The sequence below is a fragment of the Geotrypetes seraphini genome, chromosome 8 (assembly GCF_902459505.1).
Source record: "Geotrypetes seraphini chromosome 8, aGeoSer1.1, whole genome shotgun sequence".
In the NCBI taxonomy this organism is placed as follows: Eukaryota; Metazoa; Chordata; class Amphibia; order Gymnophiona; family Dermophiidae; genus Geotrypetes; species Geotrypetes seraphini.
The window spans coordinates 87827884-87849647 of record NC_047091.1 but is presented as its reverse complement, the minus strand read 5'-3'; the positions used below and the strand labels follow the sequence as shown (position 1 = coordinate 87849647).

At 39.4% G+C, this 21764-nt stretch overlaps 1 protein-coding gene across 3 annotated transcripts in view; it reads right to left on the bottom strand.

Annotated features, from left to right (window-relative positions):
- The window catches only part of FBN3 (fibrillin 3), a 518221-nt gene that overhangs the window by 7893 nt on the left and 488564 nt on the right, over positions 1 to 21764 (bottom strand). For all 3 annotated transcript variants that reach the window (XM_033955282.1, XM_033955284.1, XM_033955283.1), the window contains one exon: positions 3105 to 3339. In XM_033955282.1, coding sequence (XP_033811173.1) covers positions 3105 to 3339 — 235 coding nt within the window. The remainder of the gene's footprint in view (positions 1 to 3104; positions 3340 to 21764) is intronic.

Genomic DNA, 21764 nt, shown 5'->3' with positions numbered 1-21764 from the left:
ACCTCCCTCCCCCCTCCCCCCACATACTTTTCTTGTTTTTCTGAATCCCTGGTGGTCCAGTGGTATATCGGGCGGGAGCGAGCTTTTCATGCTCCTGCTCTCCCCTCCCTGAATGGCTGCCTGAGTTCTCACGGCCCAGCAGTGTACCAGGCAGGAGTGAGCTTTTTGCTGAATGGCTGCTGCCGGTTTTCGTGGGACTTACATTACATTACGGATTTCTATTCCGCCTATACCTTGCAGTTTAAGGCGGATTACAAAAGATTTGACTGGACATTTCTAGTGATGAACACATTACAAAAGATTTGACTAGACATTTCCAGTGATGAACACATTACAGAATGTTTGACTGGACATTTTCCAGTGAAGATACAATTTTTTTTTTTTTTTTAAGGGGGGGGTAGCTGGATAGAAATCTAGGGGATCTTACAGGTTGGATAGTAAACTGACAGTGCCGAACTGTGTGATATTAGCAAATGGAATATAGTTAGATTAGGCAAGATTACAATCTATTTTAGGGGTCTGTTTACTTGAAAGATGTTTAGGTGGGATATTTGGGGGAGAATTATCTGGCGGTAGGTGAATTCTGTGGAGGTAGGTGAATTAGCTGGAGGTAAGTGAAATTAGCTGGAGGTAGGTGAAGAGGGTTTAAGATATTTGGATGAATTTTTTGAAAAGCAGGGTTTTGATTTCTTTACGGAATGTTTTGAAGTCGTCCGATGTTGTCAGCAGGTTGGAGATGGAATGGTTGAGTTTTGCTGCTTGTGTTGCCAGAAGGTTGTCAAACATTTTCTTGCGTTGTGTGCCTTTGAGAGGGGGGAAGACTTACCGGCGCCTCTCCTTCTCGCTGTGCATCTTCCCTTCCAGCACCCCCCACTAGCAGCTCAGGGCCTCGTGTGCTTTCATGCATGCGTGGACATCAACATGATGACATCATGCATGTGCGTGGCATCATCACATCGACGTCTGTGCACCTCTGGATGCCTCGAGCCATGGTTTAGTGTGTTATGGCTTGGCAAACTTTGCAAGACACTGATATAGCTATTATTTTGTTTCACTACATTTAGGGGGGAATTCTTCAAGGTACGCTCAAAATTTGCCTTTTACTGCATCTTGATTTATTTACCACCCATTCAGCAACCTGCAAGATTTCAATACCTCGCAAGCAGCGTTATTCTATGTGCCTGGGAGAATCAGACTGCATAGCTGCATCCGATACTCCTGGGATGCCAAAGCAGTGTCCCCCCAGCTCATGGGCTCTCCTAGCTTAAGCCCCTCCCCCCACCTCATAGATAGCTCTTGTCCCCTCAAAAAGCTACCTTGATATCATCGGTGGTCCAGGGGATGCTCATTCCAGCACCACAACCACCATGTTGCCTTTAGCAATAGTTTCATGTGACTCCCAGTAAGAGTTATATTTCCATATAAGGATTATGTGGAAATATGATCCCTAGTAGTAGTCATGATTTTTGGGATGCAGTGTTAGACTGGGCATTGCTTCTACCTGAAGACCTCCTGGCCCTCCCAGGCCACCAGTGATATCAAGATAACCCTTTGAGGGGGAAGGACTACCTGTGAAGTGGGAGTGGGTGGGGGAGTAGAGGGGCTTGAACTTGAGGGGGATAGGAAGGGCTTGTGTTGGGGAGTACTTAAGCCACGATGGGGGACCCTGCTTTCACATCCCGGGAGCATTAGGATGCAGCTTTGCAGTCCAATGTTCCCAGGTGGTGAAAGAGCCTCAGCAACAGCTAAGGTTATTTTACTGTGATTTCTGGGCCCTAATGCAACATGTGGTATATCATTATAGGTCGCATTAGGGCATTTGTATGGTAATGAGATGCAAAACATGCATTTGCATATTTTGCATCTCATTAGAATTTAGCCCATAGTGACTTAAATATCACTGCAATATTCTTTAACAGGTGATGGGTCATTTAAGTCATGTTAAGGGCCAGATAAGGCCCTAATGTTGCCTGATAAATTCCCCTTATAAGCTCCAAAATTAGGTGTGATGCATTGGAAATCAGTACTATCTGTGACTAATCATTTCTTTGGCACTACTACATTATATGCAGGTTCTCTCTCTGTGTCCCTATTGGGCTCATGATGTAAGGGTTTTTTGGGGGGTTTTTTTGCACCTGGAGCAATGGAGGGTTAAGTGAATTTGTCCAAGGTCATAAGGAGTTGTAGTGGGAACTGAAGCCAGTTCTCCAGGATCAAGGTCTGCTGGAATAACCATGAGGCTACTCCTCCACTCCTAACCCAACATGCCCCCATTCTTGGCCTTGCCTATTTTTTAGGTGCCTCTAGTAACGGCGTTCTGAAGTTAGGTGGCGGTAGTCGTCCTACTGCAGTCTAACTAACCAAGTGGGATGCAAATTAGGAAAAAAAAAATATCGATGTGGCAAACGGTGCCTATGTTGAAGGCGCTGTTCGTGTGTCTATGGAAGCGTCTAGACAAGCCTAAGGATGCCTGAGGTGGGGTGGGCGCAGTTTATGCCGGAAGTAGGCATAGGCAGCCTTAGGCGCTTCCGTAGGTACAAGACAAGTGCCTGTTTTAAAAAGTCGCAATTCTATAAATGTCGCCGATGCGTGATTGACATGTGATCGACAGCCGTTTAAAGGCGGCCGCCGAAACCGGTGCCATTTATAGAATCCGGGCCCTAGTACCTAAATTTAGGTGCTCGGTGGGGGAAATTTTTCCACTCAGAAAATATAGACTCATAACTCCCTATGTCTTTCTGGCTGGGGCAGACAGAAACACTCAACTTTCCTTCATGGCTGTTACACCTACCTAGGTATGAGAGAGACAAAAATAGAAGATTAGATTAGATTACACCCTACTGTCATAGCTGGTTCTTATATTAGAAGTTTCTGAGCACCTTTTTAACCAACTATATTCTAAAGAATGTCAGTTCGGCCTACGAGGATTCATCCCAATTCTAGTTTCTCATGAGCCACTATGGTGATGCAGCATGGTCAGGCCCCAAAAATGGAGCCCAGAAAAAGTTAGAAAACCATAACTACACTGGAGATGCACAATGCCAGTGAGTTCTGTGGGGAATCCTGCCATGTCAACCAGTGATAGCCATGAATTTAGTGCTTACCCTTGGCCAGCCCTAAGGTAGCCTCCAGGGCAGCCACAGAGGTAGCCACCATCAGTGTTGGAACAACCATAGCTGCAGGGGGCACCGGTTCCCGAGGTACATTCATCCACGTCTTGACACCCACCAAACGTCTGGTCAAAATCAAAGCCAGAAGGACAGACACATTTGAAGCTGCCAAGGGTGTTGTAGCAGGAAGCAGTGCCGCAGGATGAAGGGCTGGAGCACTCATTTTCATCTGAAACGAGAGCACAGTCAGGAGATAATTCAGAGAGGCACACACAAATTGGACAAACTACCCTCTCCCATGGATAAGTTTATTTATTTTAAAAATTTCTATACCATTTACAACTAAATGGTTAACAAAATGTACATATATAGTCTTACAACATGATAACCCAAACATACTAAGAATTTTTAAAATTTATAGCTAAAAAGTATATCATGAGTTTGCCTAAAAACAAAACTTAAAATAAGTAAAAGTTAATAAGATGTCTGTTGTTCTATTGTCCTTTGATACTCAACTTTTGGAAGTCAATATGGGGACAGATTAATCTTATACTGGAATCAACAATTCCTTTGACATATGAGGTAGTTATATGTGGTACATTATTACATATTAACCCCCCATGGACCGATATAAATGCCGGCTTTTCTTAATTCTGACTGGGATAGCTATGCAGATGGTTACTTGAAACTGGAAAAATCATGAGTGTCTGTGAAAAAATGAATGCTGACATATTGGGGCATAGTAGTTTGTTTAAACTGGTTTGGGATCCGTTGATGACTTTTGTTACTTCACTGTAGTTTTCTTTGGTTTTTGTTATAAGCACATAAGCATTGCCTCTGCCGGGTCAGACCAGGGGTCCATTGCGCCCAGCAGTCCGTTCCTGCGGCGGTCCCCCAGGTCCGTGACCTGTAATTGGTCCTTACCTAAATTATTTATCCCCTATTCATTTAGTACCTGCACCTATACCCTTCAATCCCCTTCTCCTTCAGGAAGTCATCCAATCCCTTTTTGAAGCCCAATATCGTACTCTGTCCTATCACCTCCTCTGGGAGCGCATTCCAGGTGTCCACCACCCTCTGAGTGAAGAAGAACTTCCTAACGTTCGTTTTGAATCTGTCTCCTTTCAATTTTTCTGAATGCCCTCTTGTTTTTGTTGGCCCGGTTAGCCTGAAGAATCTGTTCTTTTCCACCTTCTCTATGCCTTTCATGATTTTATAAGTCTCTATCATGTCCCCTCTAAGTCTCCACTTCTCCAGGGTAAAGAGCCCCAGCTTCTCCAACCTTTCAGCATACGAAAGGTTTTCCATGCCCTTTATCATCCTTGTCGCTCTTCTCTGGACCCTCTCGAGTATCGCCATATCCTTCTTAAGGTACGGCGACCAGTACTGGACACAGTACTCCAGATGTGGGCGAACCATCGCTCGATACAATGGTAGAATAACCTCCTTCGTTCTGGTAGTGATACCCTTTTTGATTATGCCCAACATTCTGTTCGCTTTCTATGAGGCTGCTGCACATTGCACAGGTGGCTTCATTGTTCTATCCACTAATACCCCCAAGTCTTTTTCTAGGTTGCCTTCCCCCAGTACCCTCCCTCCCATCGTATAGCTGTACATTGGGTTCCCTTTCCCCACATGCAAGACCTTACATTTTTCTACATTGAAGCTCATCTGCCATCTCTTTGCCCACTCACTCAGTCTGTTCAGGTCTCCTTGTAATTCTTTGCAATCCTCAACAGTTCTGACTCTACTGGAGAGTTTTGTGTCATCTGCGAATTTTATAACTTCGCACTTTGTCCCTGTTTCCAGGTCGTTTATGAACATATTGAAAAGCAGTGGTCCCAACACTGACCCCTGTGGGACCCCACTTGTGACCCCTTTCCAGTCTGAGGGGGGAGGGGGATACTTCTATCTTAGTTGGGTCCTTTGGGTATATACATCCAGGGTGAGTGGGAGGAGGGTGGGATTAAATTATTATTACATATATATATCATTGAGAGAATGGGTGGGGGTGGGGGAATGGTTGTTTTATGTACATTTCTAAGATGAATGTGCTTTTCTTGATATATTATATGTTGTTATATTTGCATTTTGCACTGTTAATATGTAGAAAATATATAAAGAATTATTTAAAAAAAAAGTTAATAAGATGTCATGAATACAGATTAATATCATAGCTCAGGATCATAAAATGTATGACTAAAAGAAAACATCAACAAATAGTTGGGTTTTAAGTAATTTTCTAAACATACTTCTCTCACAACAGATCCGTATCTGTCCTACCAAAGAGTTCCAAGTCTTGACACCCAGGCAGCAAAAAGTTTTTTCCCCAGTATCAATCAATCTTGGAGAAAGGTGGGTGTGTCTGTGTGTGTACATTAAAAAATATTCATTTATGTACTGAGCTTTATTAATTGCCTTTATGAAAATATTCACTAAAGATGAAGTTCATATGCTCTCTGTGGTTTGACTATGACTAGGCTGATGGCCCAGTTAGGGACTATGGAAATAGCACCCCCCCCTCCTCACTACTACCAATGCTGTATATCTGCATTATTAAGATATATCTGTGAGATGGACCATGAGATTAAATCTTTCTTGCATGAAAAGTGATCGAATCTGAATCTTTACAGCTTCATGAAAAACAGATTTGCCCTTTGCCCTACTAGGGGCCTAAAGTCTGCTTGCAAGTGAAATTCATATCCTGTACATCTGCAGAAAATTATAGGGGTGTGAAATTAGTACAAAGGGGTATTAAGAACGCAGAAAGAACAAGGAACTGTGAAATTGGGAAGGACAGTTACTGCCTGTGGCGTGCCCCTCAAGAGTGATTAGGACAATGCATAGATAATCAGAATCATACGTACATGTGTTAAGTGATATGCCACTGCTGACCTTTATATAGCTTTTTATAGAGAACAGAGGCTGGACACAACTGGTTTGATAATCTAATCTGTAATTTTTGCAAGGTAATGAATTTTCTAGTATGATATCAATTAATGCTATATGTAATTGCTGACATATTGATTGACAGCTGCTTGTGTAACTTTGATCTGATTGCTAATAAAAGGCATGAGGCTGAAAGGGATCCTTGAGTCTGTCTAGGAGTCATGCTGCTGTTAGCAGACCTGCACACCCTCTTGAAAGCTTTCCTGCATTTCATTGATCCTGCTTGTGTGAATTGCTAATGGAGGATCTTCACTAAGGTAGGATCATGGGCTCTATTTGTTCTAAGTCTAAGGAGCAGGCTGATAAGGAATTGCTGCAGGATATTATTAAGGAAGCCACTAGTAAGGGTGGTCCGGTCAGAGTGATGTTTAAAAGCTATGGCAGGAAGGCTCTCGCTCCTATCCCTAGGTGGCATCGGATGACTGAAGGTATTAAGAGGCTCCAATTTCCTGTCAATGAAACCTTTTATGTTGAGAAATTGTCATATTTAGCCACACAATTGCAGTCTGAGTGCCACAAATACAGAAAGAGTGAATTATGTCTCAGCACAGGTCCGAGGAAGGTACCAAAGTTAGGAAACTAGAAGACAAAATTCAACAGGCCCATATGCTCAAAACTCACCGTGCCTTGAATGATCGACGCTAAACCAGTTTTAACCTGTTTAGTTTCAAAATATTAAAGCTGTCGATGCCCCAAATGGCCTAATTGTGGTCTTTTGTGTGGTTTCTAGCAGCCTCCAATAATCATATGTAAATGGATTACAACAAGTTCATCAATATTAAAAATAAGCACTCCGACTGATGCCCAGATGATGCACAAAATGAAGCACCAGTTTTTAATGCTCTGAAATCTCAGACAGGTCTGGAGGAATTGGTAGTGTTAAAAAAGCCAGCTTTTTCTTTTTTTTAAATGGGCACAGATGTTGTGCATGTATTACACACGCACAATATCTGTCCACATTAAAAATAAAAAAAGAGAAGTCATGCCAGGACCCCCCCTGAAAATGGCCCACACCCTGCCGAACTTTAAAAAAATTGGCAGGAGAAAAACCCACTCCCTCCTGCCTCAGCCACCCAGACCCCCTCCACACCCCACACCCTTTAAACTGAAGATTGGCAGGAGGGATGTCCACTTCTTCCTGCCGACAGGTCCGTCTCTTCAAAATGGCGGGCCTTCCCATTCCTGGTGCATCCTGGGATGCACTGGGAGGGGCCTAAGACTATGATTGGCTCAGGTACCTAAGGACCCTCCCATAGGAAGGAGTGGGCATGTTTCCTGCCAATCTCCAGTTTAACAGTCCCCTTAGTCTAGGCCTGGGCAGATGAGTCTGCTGCTAGCACTGATGACCCAAAACTGGTGTCCATTCATGCCACCACATCCACCCTGTAAAAATTAGTGAAAGTATGGAGGTGGGCCATATAGCTGCCCTACAGACCTCCTCAGATGGAACTGCCTGGGACTCCGCCCATGAAGAAACCACACTTCTCATGGAGTGTGCTTACCACACCTGATATATGCTAAAGAAATAGTCATACAAATCCATCTTGAAATGGAAGCCTTAGAATCTGGCTTCCCCAGTGGCTAGGATTCGTTAATACAAAATGATGATCTGAGAGACGAAAATGATTTGTCACCTCGAAGTAACAAAGAAGAACTCTCCTAACATCCAGTAACGTCAAGACTTTGTCCTTTTTCTTCAAACCCTTGGCCTGGAAAGCGGGTAGCCAGTCTTCCTTTTTTTTTATAATTCTTTATTCATTTTCATATTTTACATGAAGTGTACAAAATATTGAGTTACAACTAATGAATACACAATATCACTTTTATATCTATTACATAATATTCTGAACAAATTTTTTTATCCCCTCTCCCACCCCCCACCCTTCAAGTACTTTCCAATCACCTTATACATATTGTATACCATATTATAACATGTTATGTAAAATTATTTTCACTACCCCCCCTCCATGTGTGCCATAAAGAAGACAAGAAAAAGAAGAAAAGAAGAAGATAAATCCTACTATTCATTCAGTACAATACTTTGTCAATGGCCCCCATATTTTTATAAATTTAGGATATGTCCCTCTTTGTATTGCTATTACTCTTTCCATTTTGAATATATGACAAATTGTATTCCACCAAAATGTATAATTAAGGTTACTATGATTCTTCCAGTTATTGGTTATATGCTGAATGGCAACCCCTGTCATGACTAGTAAAAGCTTGTTATTTTCTGGTGAAATTTGACTTTTTTTTCTCATCATCATTCCAAATAACACTGTATCATATGATATTGCTACATGATTTTCCATCAATTTATTAATTTGTGGCCAAATTGCATTCCAAAAACTTTTAATGTAGGGACAATGATACAGTAAATGATCCAACGTCCCAGGTTCCAGATTACAGTGCCAGCATTTATTGGACTTAGAACTATCTAATTTTTGCAAACGTGTAGGGGTCCAAAAAGCTCTATGTAATAAAAAGAACCAAGTTTGTCTCATAGATGCTGACACTGTACATCTCATTCTCCAAGACCAAATTAGTGGCCATTGAGATACAGTAATTTGATGCTTAATCTCAATGCTCCAAATGTCTCTTAGACCATTTTTTGGTTTTTTATTCAAATATCCAGATATTAATTTATACCACAATGCGGCTTGATGCCCTAGGAAGTCTGCTTGGAAGCATAAGAACTCTAAACTATATTGATTATTCAATGTTTTCCATTCAGGGAACCCAACCTGAATGGCCTGCTTCAATTGCAACCATTTAAAACTTTGTTTTTTACTAAGACCAAATCTATGTTGCAATTGTGAAAATTCCAGCAGTTTACCTTCCGAAATAACATCATTCAGAGATCTAATGCCTGCAATAATCCAGTCCTTCCAAAGGATTTGAGCTCCGCCAATTTTAATCTTGGAGTTTATCCATAAAGACTGATTAGTTGACTTGTTTATTGGGACAGGTGTTAATTTACTAATAAACCTCAACGTTTTCCAAGTATCCATTAATATCTTATTTTCTCTGTATCTTCTAGGCATGTTGATACTTGGAAGATGAACTAAATTTAGGGGAAACATAAGGCGCCATTCCAAATATAACCAATCCGGTGCATTATCTATCAGTTCTGGGAGGATCCAATACATACCCTGACGTAAAATATAGGCTTGATGGTACCTATAAAAATTTGGAAAATTTACCCCTCCCTCCTTAATTGATTTTTGCAAAGATACCAAAGCTATTCTATGCGTTTTACCAAGCCAAGGAAATTTCGTTAAAATGCTATTAAGCTTTTTATAAAAGGACCCCTGAAAATAAATAGGTATCATACTCATTTGGTAGCAAACTACAGGCAAGATCATCATTTTAATAGTTTGAACTCTCCCCCACCAAGAAAGATGTAACGGATTCCATTGCTCACATAACTCTGTAACTCTTTTCAATACAAATTTTTCATTTTCTTTTACTGTATCTTCAATTGTATTTTTAACTTGAATGCCAAGATATTTAAATCCTTCTTCTTTCCATATGAATGGAAAAGCGTCAAATAATCCTTTTACACAATGAACATTTAAAGGTATAAGTTCAGACTTACTCCAATTAATTTTATAACCTGAAAATTTGCCAAACATATCAATTAATTCCAATAGACAAGATAAGGTAGACTCTGGATTCCTCAAATAAAGTAAAATATCATCCGCATAAGCCGAAATTTTATATTCCATATCAGAATATGGAATACCCTGTATCCCCCTTGCTTGCTGTATTGCTAACAATAAGGGTTCTAATACAACATCAAATAACAAAGGAGATAAAGGACAACCTTGTCTAACTCCCCTCTGCAATTGAAAACCATCAGATATCATATTATTAATATTTAATCTTGCAATCGGGAAGCTATACAATGTTTTTACCATTTGTATAAATCCAGAACCTATACCAAACCATTCTAAAGCCTGATACATAAAATTCCATTCTACCCTATCAAACGCTTTTTCTGCATCCAAGGAAACTGTAAAAGCCGGTTCATCCATTTTTTTTGATAAATTTAACATATGAAACAATAATCTAGAGTTATTAGAGGAATGTCTTTTAGCAACGAAACCCGTCTGATGCGTGTCTATAATATGTGGGAGAGCTTTGGCTAATCTCAAAGCCAAAATTTTTGCCAAAAGTTTATTATCCACATTTATTAAAGATATAGGCCTGTAGTTTGAAACCAAAGTAGGATCTTTATTTGGCTTAGGCAAAACAATTACTATTGATTCAGCCATAGTACCTTTAATATCACCTTTTATAAGTTGTGTCTGATATAAATTTAGTAAATATGGGGAAAGGACATTTTGAAATGTTTTATAAAATTCTACTGTATAACCATCACCACCTGGAGCGGATCCAACTCTAAGAGATCTCAACGCTGTTTCTAATTCTTTTAATGATATAGGTTCATCTAAACTCCGTTTTATATGATCAGGAACCTTAGGTCCAATAATTAAATCTAAAAAAATTTTACCATCTTTTTGCCTCTCCAAATAAGGCTCGGAAGAATACAGGTCCTTATAAAATTTTAGAAATTGCTTTAAAATTATATCCATTTGATTGGTTATTATACCATTATCATCTTTTATCCCATTAATGTTAGTTCTTCTTTTTTTTTTGCTTTAAGATAATTTGCCAATAATCTTCCCGCCTTATTAGAATTTCCATAATACATTGTCTGTTTGAAAAACAAGTCTCTTCTTATCATTTTTGAAGCTAATTCGTTATATTTACCTTTTGCTTTCATAAGAGCTTGTAATACATCATGTTCCCATTTGCTTACCAATTTAGTTTCTAGTATTTTAATTTCTTTTTCTAACTCTATATACTGTTTTTTAATCTGTTTCCTAACAAAAGCCGAATATGATATAATATGACCTCTCATAGTCGCTTTAAAAGCGTCCCATACATTTTCAATAGATGTATCTTCCACTAAATTAATTTGAAAGAAATCACTAATTTGTGTTTTAAAATTTTCCAAAAATTTTTCATCCACAAGCAATGCATTATCAAATCTCCAAAGAGGTCTTCTATTTTCTAATTGATCTAATTGTAAATCTATCCATACTCCCGCATGATCCGAAATGATAATGGGATCAATGGAAGCCTTAATCACTTGCTGCACCTTATGTGATGAAATAAAAATATAATCTATTCTTGAAAATGATTTATGAACCTGTGAACAAAATGAAAATTCCTGATCATTAAAATGAAGAATACGCCATATATCCTTCAAATCACATGATTGAACCAAATTATCTAAACCTAAAGATTTTATACTTTTACCTGTTTTTTTATCCATTAATGGATCCATTACAGCATTAAAATCTCCAGCCACCATTAAATTAGAAGCAGCCAGTGGTAACAACATATTCTGCAATTTTTTAAAGAATTCTGATTGATTCGAATTAGGGGCATATATATTGAACAACGTCAGGGCATTATTTCCCATACTTATATCAACATGTAGCCATCTTCCATGCGGGTCCGAATTTACTATCTTAAAATTGGCCATACACTTTTTATTTATAAGAACTGCTACTCCTGCTTTTTTACCCTCTGCTGGAGCAAAAAAACATTCTTTCACCCACCCACCCGTTAGTTTCTGTGATTCCTTTATATTAAGATGGGTCTCCTGCAGACAATAAACATCCGCATTTTGCTTCTTTAAAAATGATAATACCTTTTTCCTTTTGATTACATGATTCAGGCCATTGACATTAATAGAAAATATCTTAAAAGACATAATATATTTTATACTCCTTATCATAATCTTCCTCTTCCCTTCTTCCATAACTAAGATCTAAAAAACTTCTCCCCATGGCACACATTCTTACCTCCAAATTACCCAATCCCTTATTAATCTTTTCCTTAATCATCCTAGTAATATCTTTAATACCCACCTTCTTCCCCCCCTCCCCCCAATATAATGACTGCTTAAGGACACACATTGGACAGTAATCCCAACTTCCCCCCTCCCCCCAGATAACCAATATTTATTAATAACCCCTTTATCCTTTATTGAGACAAACTCACTACCTCTCCACAATATATCTAATTATATCTCTTCTAATCATAAAACCTTTTTTCTTTTTTCCATTTTAAAGTAATTAATTTCTCTATCTATTATTTAATCTTTAGTCACATAACCATATTTATTTCCTAACATTCCATTAATGCATTTTTATCATTTCACCAATCTCTAATTCATTCCCCCAACATTTTATTTCATTCAAGAAAATTCTATCATAGTCATATATTTAATAAAAAGTATCATTTTCCTATATCTTATATTATCTAATCCATCTTCTCCTATCCTCCTTTAAATATCCAACAACAAATATCCATCTCTTCATATATTTCTGTTAAAAAAAAATAAATTTCAATTTTATAAGTTTTTATCCCCTATTTGTATTTAAACATTTGTATTTCATTTTCAAAATATTTTTCCCCCCTTTTTATATTTCCTCTTCTCCAAATTAAATCCAATCTTTTTAAAACTATATTATCACAACATCAATCTTTACATTCCTTCAGCTACCAATAAATTCTTATGTATCTTTCTTTTATATTATTCATTTTCCTTTCCTTTACTTGCATTTAAATATCATATAACTTGTCCTTTCTATCATTAGTCCATTCTGCAACCTTTTCCTTATTGTCCTTTCATTCTTTACTTTCTCCTTTTCTGACTTATTAAATAAACTGAACTTTCATATTTATTTCTTATCTCCATCCATCCACTCTTAAAGACTTTTGACTGCCAATTGTCATTCATTTTTTTTTTTTATAATATCCTTTTAGTCTATCAGTCCTGCTTTCTTCTTCTTCACATCTATTTATTTTCCTATTCAGTCTTCACTTTTCCTTTTGTGTTAATTTGTCCAGTCCTTTAATCCTTCTTGTTCATTCTTTACTCCAACCATCCATCTTTCAGTCTCCTAAAAGTTCAGTCTAATAACTTCACTTTAATGTCTTTCCAGTCTATCCTTCTTTTTACTTTCTTCTTTACATTCTTTTATTTTCTTTTTCACTTGTTCATTTTTATTTCCTGTTCTTTGTTGCATATTCTTCTTTTTCCAACAAACAAAAGTCCCATAGTTCTTTATATTTAATTTTTTGTTCAATATCCACCAATCCAGTCTTAGTATTTATCCCTTCATTTCAACACCCATTGTGCTAAAATGACATAGGTTCTGATTTTGAAAGAAAGGTCTTTAGTTTTTCCGGATCAACAAAATACAAAGATTTATCCCCACAAGATACCCTCATTTTTGCTGGGTAATATAACCCATACTTATATCCTTTTTCCTTTAATTGAGATCTCAGATCAAGGAATTTCTTCCTAATATTTGCTGTATTTTTAGCAAAGTCTGGTAAAAAACATATTTTGGATCCTTTATAGTTTAAGTTTTTATCTTTTTTGGCAGCATTTAAAATTTCTATTGCTTGCTGGTATCTTAACATCTTGAATATTAATGGTCTTGGTCTCCCTTGATTTTCCAGACTCTTTATTGGAATCCTGTGTGCCCGTTCTATTTCCAAAGGCTGTTTGAAATCCAACTGCAATAATCTAGGAATTAAATTTTCTAAAAACTGTATTGCATTTTTCCCTTCCAAATTTTCCTGTATTCCAAAAAGTTTTATATTCTTTCTTCTTCCACGGTTTTCGTAATCTTCCAGCTGACTTTTCAATTGAATTATTTCCAAACTGTCATTTTTGCATCTTTTTCCTTAACATTCTAAGCTCTCCATTTTAACTTCTAACTCTGTTGTTCTTTTATTAGCTACTTCCATTTGTCTGTGTATATTCAGGATTTCTTCCTTCAGTTCTGCCATATTACTCACAGTCTCTGTCAGCATTTGTTTGATTTGCCTCAGTTCCCCCATAACTTCAGCTTTGCTTAACTCCTCTGATACATCAGCAGGAAGCGGAACCTTACTCGGGGTAATTTGATCCTGCTTCTGCCTTTTCACAGCCCCTCCGGTTCCACTCTTACTCTGTCGGGTGCTCGCCATGCTCCCGCTGTCCTCTCCGATGTTTTCAGCCGAAAACAGTTTAAAAGGAAATCTTTATTTATTCAACGGTTGCCCAGGTAAGAGGAGCGCTGCGATCACACGACCATTTTGTGTGCGCGCTAAGCCACGCCCCCGGTAGCCAGTCTTCCTGATTTATGTGGAATGTGAGACCACTTTTGGCAAAAAGGAAGGTACCATGTGCATCCTCTGTAAACCTGAGGAAAGACTCTGTGCATGACAGAGCCTGCCCTTCTTGCTGAGGCAATAGCTACCAGCCAAACCATCTTAACGGTAAGATCCAGAGGTGATCTAAGAAATTATAGACTGGTGAGTCTGACGTTGGTGCTCGGTAAATGGTAGAGACAAAATGACAGAACATTTAAATAATCATAGATTGAGAGAAAGCTAACATGGATTTAGTCAAGGGAAATCTTGCCTCACCAATCTACTGCATTTTTTTGAAGGGGTGAATGAACATGCGGATAAACGTGAGCCAGTTGTTATTGTGTATTTAGATTGTCAAAAAGCATTTGACAAAGTACCTCATGAAAGAATTCTGAGGAAATTAAAATGTCATGGGATAGGAAGTAATGTCCTATTATGGATTAAGAACTGGTTGAAAGACAGAAAACAGAGAGCAGATTTAAATGGTCAATATTCTGAATGGAGAAGGGTAAATAGTGGGGTTCCCCAGGGGTCTGTGCTGAGACTGCTGCTTTTTAGCATATTTATCAGTGATATAGAGATAAGAATAACTAGTGAGATAATTACATTTGCTGATGACACAAGGTTGTTCAAATTTGTTAAATTGCAAGAGGATTGTGTTAAATTGCAAGAGGACCTTGGAAGACTGAGCGTCAAAATGTCAGATGATGTTTAATGTGAGCAAATGCAAAGTGATGCATGTGGGAAAGAGGAACCTGAACTATAGCTATGTGACAATGGGTTCTATGTTAGGAGTCACTGCCCAAGAAAAGGATCTAGGTGTCATTGCTAAGGATACGTTGAAACCCTCAGCTCAATGTGCCACAGCGGCTAAGATAGCAAATAGAACGTTAGGAATTATCAGAGAAGAAATGGAAAACAAAGATGAAAATGTTATAATACCTTGTATCACTCTATGGTATGGCCACAACTTGAATAGTGTGTGTGGTTCTAGCCACTGTATCTCAAAAAAGATATAGCGGAATTAGAAAAGGTACAGAGAAGGGTGACAAAAATGAAAATGGTTTGGGATGACTTCCCTATGAGGAAAGGTTAGAGCAACTAGAGCTCTTCAGCTTGGAGAAGAGACAGCTCAGGGGTGATATGATAGAGGTCTATAAAATACTGAGTGGAGTGGAAAGGGTAGATGTGAAACCCTTGTTCACTCTTTCCAAAAATACTAGGACTAGGGGGCATGCGATGAAGCTACTAAGTAGTAGATTTAAAACAAACCGGAGAAAATATTTCTTCACACAACGTGTAATTAAACTCTGGAATTCATTGCCAGAGAATGTGGTGAAATCAGTTAGCTTAGCAGGGTTTAAAAAAGGCTTGGCTAATTTCCTAAAAGAGAAATCCATAGGCCATTGTTGAGATGGCTTGAGAAAATTCCTAGGAGAAGCAGCATAAAATCTGGTTTACTATTTGGGATCTAGCTAGGTGGTTGGAACCTGGGTTAGCCACTGTTGGAAACAGAATAGTGGACTTGATGGACCTTTGGTCTGTCCCAGTATGACAATTCTTAGGTTCTTATAGAATCTCTCTAAGAGAACCCACGTGCCTATCCCAGGCTTTCTTGTGTCTGATTTCAAGAAAGCCTGGGATAGGTACGTGAGACCTCTTAGAGAGAGGAAGAGATAATGGTTACTGCGGATGGGCAGACTGGACGGGCCATTTGGCCTTTATCTGCCATCATGTTTCTATATAATGTATCTCTACTGCATTCTTGCACTGCACTAAACTGTATCTTCATAAACTGTACTGTAAGTCGCCTTGATCCTTTTTAGGCATAGTGCAACTCATAAATCCCAGATTAGATTATATTGCTAAAATTTAACACACAACAATATGCATTACTTTGTTAAATATGCAGGATACTATTCCCTTGATATTCAGCTGGCAGCGGTGAAAGTTTTTCTGCCTGCTGCTGGCGTTATTCCTGGATATTCAAGGCCGGGCCCTTCTGAGCTTCAGCACAGAACACTCAATTTTTTTTCCTGAGCTGGCTAACACATAGCCAGCTACATCAATATTCAGCCTCTCACCATATAAGCCAAACCACTTAAAGATAGGAGTGCTATTTTTACAACCTGAGTTAAGTGGTTTACTTATGTAGTGAGGGACTGAATCTCAGTAATTAACCCGACTCTGCCCCTGGAATGCTCACAAGTTTGCTGCTTTTGAATTCAGCGCTAACCAGTCATTTTCAGCAGCACTTAACTGGTTATAACTGCTGAAAATAACTGGATAACCAATTAAATGCTGGTGAAATTGTGAACGAGCAATTTAACTGATTGGCGGTCATTTCTGGCTAGTTAAATCATTTTGAATATCAGCCACCATGTTTTTATTATTAACATTGTTTGTTTTTTTTTAATATCAAAGTCCCTAATGTTTTTGCAGTCCATCTACAGAGCCAGAGCTCAGCTCTATGTCCTCAATTATTCATTCTGCGGCTGAAAAAAAAATGTTCTGATGATGTGCTGGTGCCAGGAGTTCCAAGCAGAAATGTGCATGGAGACATAATCTGGTCTCCAAGTCCCAGTCAATTTTTTTTTCCATCTACACCCCATCTCCTTCATATTACTATCATCCCTTTGGATTTCCCATTGTTCCTACCCCTGTGACCATTTCTAGTCTACACAGAACCTCTATTGCAGATAACAACTTTGCTTTTCTTGTAGATATATTTCTCCTAGGACAAGCAGGATGAGTCAGCCACATATGGGTGTTGTCCCAACAGCTCCCAATTTGCGGATAAGCTCTCCAATAGCTCAGAGAGATTTTTTTTTTCTCTCTCTCCGAGCACGTGCAGGGCCTGGGCCCCACTGGGCATGCCCGAGCCCTACCCATTTCCCCCTGCTTCCCTCTAATCCCCAGTCTTTAGTTTCCGCCTGTTCCCATCGGTCGGATTTTCTACAGCTCTCCATTACAACTTTTTTACTCATCACCTTGAAGATGCCTGAATCATCTAAAGAAATGACTGGGATGCAGGAGAAGGATGAATGCATGGGATCCTCATGAATTGTGCGTCCACTGATTGGATCCGGTGCACGAGGTTTCCTTGTTGCTTGCATTGTGCGCACATGTCTCCACGTGCACACAAGCTAAGGAAGAGGGCACTGAGAGACTTCATGAAGAGAAGTGAGGCCCGAGAATCTTCCTCCAGCAGCCATCCTCATCGGAATGCAGCAGCGGGGGATCCACAAGCTACAGAGGCAAGGAGCCTCCAGGATGCCCTGGCTCAGCACCTCTCCCTCCAGCTATTATTTATTTATTGAAGCAACTTGACATACTGCCATTCTAAAAGAAAATCAGAACACATCCTGTCCTTCAGGATCTCAATGCAGTATCCGAGAAGGTGAACAAGAACAGCTGGGCACAGATGCTAGATCTCAGAACCTCTGAATGACCACAATCATCACCTTCTAGGGTTATCAGATGTCCAGGCATGTCCTCTTTTTAGAGGACTGACTGGGTGCCCAGACGGACTTTCCAAAACCCGGTAGTTTTTTACATTACATTACATTACATTACATTAGTGATTTCTATTCCGCTTGTGCCTTGCGGTTCTAAGCGGATTACAAGTTAGAAGACTGGACATTTCCAGTAGCATTGCAATACATATAATCAAGAATGCGTTAAGTTACAATTGTTGTTCTGGTCTTTTCCAGGATAAGTTGGTAGTAGATAGTAGGTAGTGATAGGTTGTTTAGACGAATAGAGATAATATTGTCCGGATTCTGTTGTTTAGACGAGTAGAGATAATACTGTCCGGATTAGGGTGTTGCTGGTGGTGGTGTTTGGGTAGTCATGAGAGTATTTTCTAATACTTTTGTGAGGTTATGATGATGGGAAGTGTTTTTTGAAGAGATGAGTTTTGATTTCTTTTCGGAATGCTTTAATGTCTATTGATTTGGTCAGTAGATTGGTGATGGTAGTATCGATCTTTGCTGCCTGTGTCGCTAAAAGGCTGTCATATAGTTTCTTTCGTCGTGTTCCTTTGAGAGGGGGGTGAGTGAATAGGCTCTGGGTTCTCCTTAATCTGTGTGAGAGGTTACGGTGTAGTCTGTTGTTTAGGTAGCTGGGTGCTGTTCCATGTATTACTTTGTATAGTAGACAGTAGAATTTGAACTGGGATCTTGCTTTTATTGGTAGCCAGTGTGAGTCTAAGTATGCTTTGGTGATGTGGTCATATTTGCCTAGTGAGTAGATGATTCTGAGGGCTGTGTTCTGAACTGTCTGTAATTGTTTTATCATGTAATTTGGGCATGATAGGTATAGGCTGTTACAGTAATCTACAATACTCAGTACTAGGGATTGTACTAATATTTTGTATTGATCTTTGTTGAAGAATTTTCTTATTTTTCTTAGGTTACGTATTGTGAAGAATGCTCTTTGAATGATTTTGTGGATTTGAGACTGCATTGTGCAATTTCTGTCTAGTAGGATTCCCAGGATTTTGAGTGTGCTTTGCATTGGGTACTTGATTGTATTTACTTCTAGTTCTGTGAGAGATGGTTTTTTTTCCCTTTCCAGTAGTAGGAATTTAGTTTTTTCCGAGTTCAGTTTTAGTTTATGACTTGACATCCATTTTTCTACCGTTTCCATTATCATTTTCAGGTGGTTTGTGGATAAGGGGTCTTGAATATTAAAGGGGAGGAGGATAGTTATATCATCTGCGTAGCTGAATGATACTGTGTTTAGAGCGTCTAGGGTTATGCCTAGGGATGCTATGAAGAGGTTAAATAATATGGGTGATAATGGTGATCCTTGTGGTACTCCACATGGGTTTGACCATGGGTCAGATATGTGCTCTTTTGATTTGACTTTGTATGTTCGTGTTTTGAGGAAGCTTTGGAACCATTTGTGAACATTACCTGAGATTCCTATTGCGTCTAATATCTGGAGTAGTGTGTGATGGTCAACTAGGTCGAATGCCGCAGAAAGATCGAGTTGAATGAGAAGCAGCTTGTTTCCTTTGCTGAGGTGTTGTCGGGCAATGTCTAATAGTGATACCAGTAGAGTTTCTGTGCTATGGTTGGATCTGAATCCAGATTGTGATGGATGTAGTATGTGATGGTCTTCAAGGTAGTTGGAGAGGTGTTGTGCGACAAGGCCTTCTGTTATTTTAATGTATAGAGGGATTGAAGCGATTGGTCTATAGTTTGCAGGATTATCTATAGGACCTTTGGAATCTTTTAGGATAGGTGTAATTATGATTTCTCCTAATTCCGGTGGGAAATGACCTTCACTTAGTGTTGTTTGAAGCCATAGTGTGAGGCTAGCTTTAAATTTGGTGGAAGCTGTTGCTAGTAAGTATGAGGGACAGTTGTTCAAGTCACATGAGGATTTGCTGTATTTTTTGTAAAGCCTGTTCAAGTCTGACCATTGTATCTTTGGGAAGTTTGTCCATATCCTGTCTGCTGGGATTGCTTCATCTGTTTTGGGATTGATTCGTATTTCTTCTATGTTGATTCTTGAATTGTTGAATGTGGATCTGGTTGTGATGATTTTGTGTTTGAAGTGATCCGCTAATTGGGTGGCTGTGGGAGTTTGGTTTCCTTGGGTGGCGAGAAATGGTTTGGTATCGGTGAGATTTCTTAAGATGTCAAAAAGTATTCTTGTGTCTGGTTTTTCGGTGCTGATGAGTTTGGAGTAGTAGTTTTTTCGTTTTTCCTTCAGTTTGGTATTGTATTGTTTGATTAGGATTTTCCATTCATCTTTGATGTGGTTGTGTTTTTGTTTTTTCCATGATCTTTCTAATTGTCTGCATTTTCTTTTTAGTTGTAGAAGTTCGTCGTCGAACCATTTATTAGATGGTCTGTCTATTTTGTTTTTGTTTTTTATTGGAGCAAGTTCGTTTAGTGTAGATTCACTGAGGGTCCGCCAGCTGTTTATGAATTCTTTGGGGTTGTTGGGGTCGATTTCGGGGTCGACTGTGTTCCAGAATGTGTGAGGTTCGATTTTCGGTCTGAATTTGATGAGTGTTTTCTTTGGGATGGGTTTGTTGTTATTTTGAGCCCAATTGATGGTGAATGAATATTTGAAATGGTCTGACCATAGAGTAGGGTGCCAGGACCCGTTTGAGATGTAGATGTTTTGTGTGTTTTGATTTGGAGATGAGTAAGCTGCTATATCAAGTTGATGACCTTTTTCGTGTGTGGGTTCTGGGTTGAGAATTTGATAGGATAAAGTGTTGAGGTATGAGAGTATATCTGTTGTTTGTTTGGATGATTGATCTTCTAAGTGGAGATTTAAGTCTCCGAGGATCAAGTTATGTGTGGAGGAGAGTGAGTTCTGGAAGATGAATTCTTCAAGTTCTTGTTTTGAAGTGTTCCATTTACCTGGTGTAATGTAGCAAATAAGACAGTTCAGGTTTCCATTGAGTGATTTGTCAGATATTTGGCAGGCTAGCAGATCAAGATAAGGGGTGGAGTGCTTGGTTAGTACGTCGATGTTGAGATTGTTTTTTGTTATGATTGCTAGACCTCCTCCTCTTCTGTTTTCTCGACATACTACTTCAAGTTTATATCCTTTGGGGCAGAATTCTGTGATGCTTGGATCTGACTCAGAGGTGAGCCATGTTTCGGTTAGGAAGAGACAGCCTAGATTGTCTTTGGTCAGCCAATCTTTGATTAATTCTGCCTTTGGGCTGACGGATCTGATGTTCATATATGCGCAAGCAATTGTAGTGTATTTTGTGGTTGGTGTAGTGGTTGTATTGATGATAGTTTTTGGTGAGGTTTGGTATTTTTGTGTGTTTGAGTTAGGTTTTGGTGGGGGTCTTTTTCCCCAGATGGTGGGGATGCTGGCTTGGCTGGATAGTGGGCATGGAGTTAGTGTTCTAGTGGTATGCAGTTTTCTGGTATGTTGAACAGGTCTGTGTGTTGTTGTTAGGATAGGGATGGTTTGTATTTGGTAGCCTGTGGTTTTCCATTTTGCTATAAATGTGGCAATTAGTATGAGGGCAAGAATGAGGTTGTGTGTACGCAGTGCCATTTTTTTTTTTTTTTTTTTTTTTTTTTTTAAATTTGTGAAGATTGCGGTTTGGTAGTTATTTGAGTTGGTTGTGAAAGTGGATGTATGGGTTGTGTTCAGAGTTCGCTGGAGAGGTGGTTGTAGAGGCAGGGGCTCTAATAGAGAGCAGAGTCCTCCTGCTTGCACGGCGTCGGGCGGAGGAAGGAGGGACAAGATGGCAGAAACTTCCTCCTTCCTCTGCCTAGGAAGTCGCTGGGGGGAGAGGCTTTCGGTGGCCCTCAAGGGCTGAAGAAGAAAAATCCGACTCAAAAGTCGGGCTGCGTCGGCGATCCCCGGTGGCTGGAGAGGCAGGGGCTCTAAGAGAGAGCAGAGTCCTCCTGCTTGCACGGTGTCGGGCGGAGGAAGGAGGGACAAGATGGCAGAAACTTCCTCCTTCCTCTGCCTAGGAAGTCGCTGGGG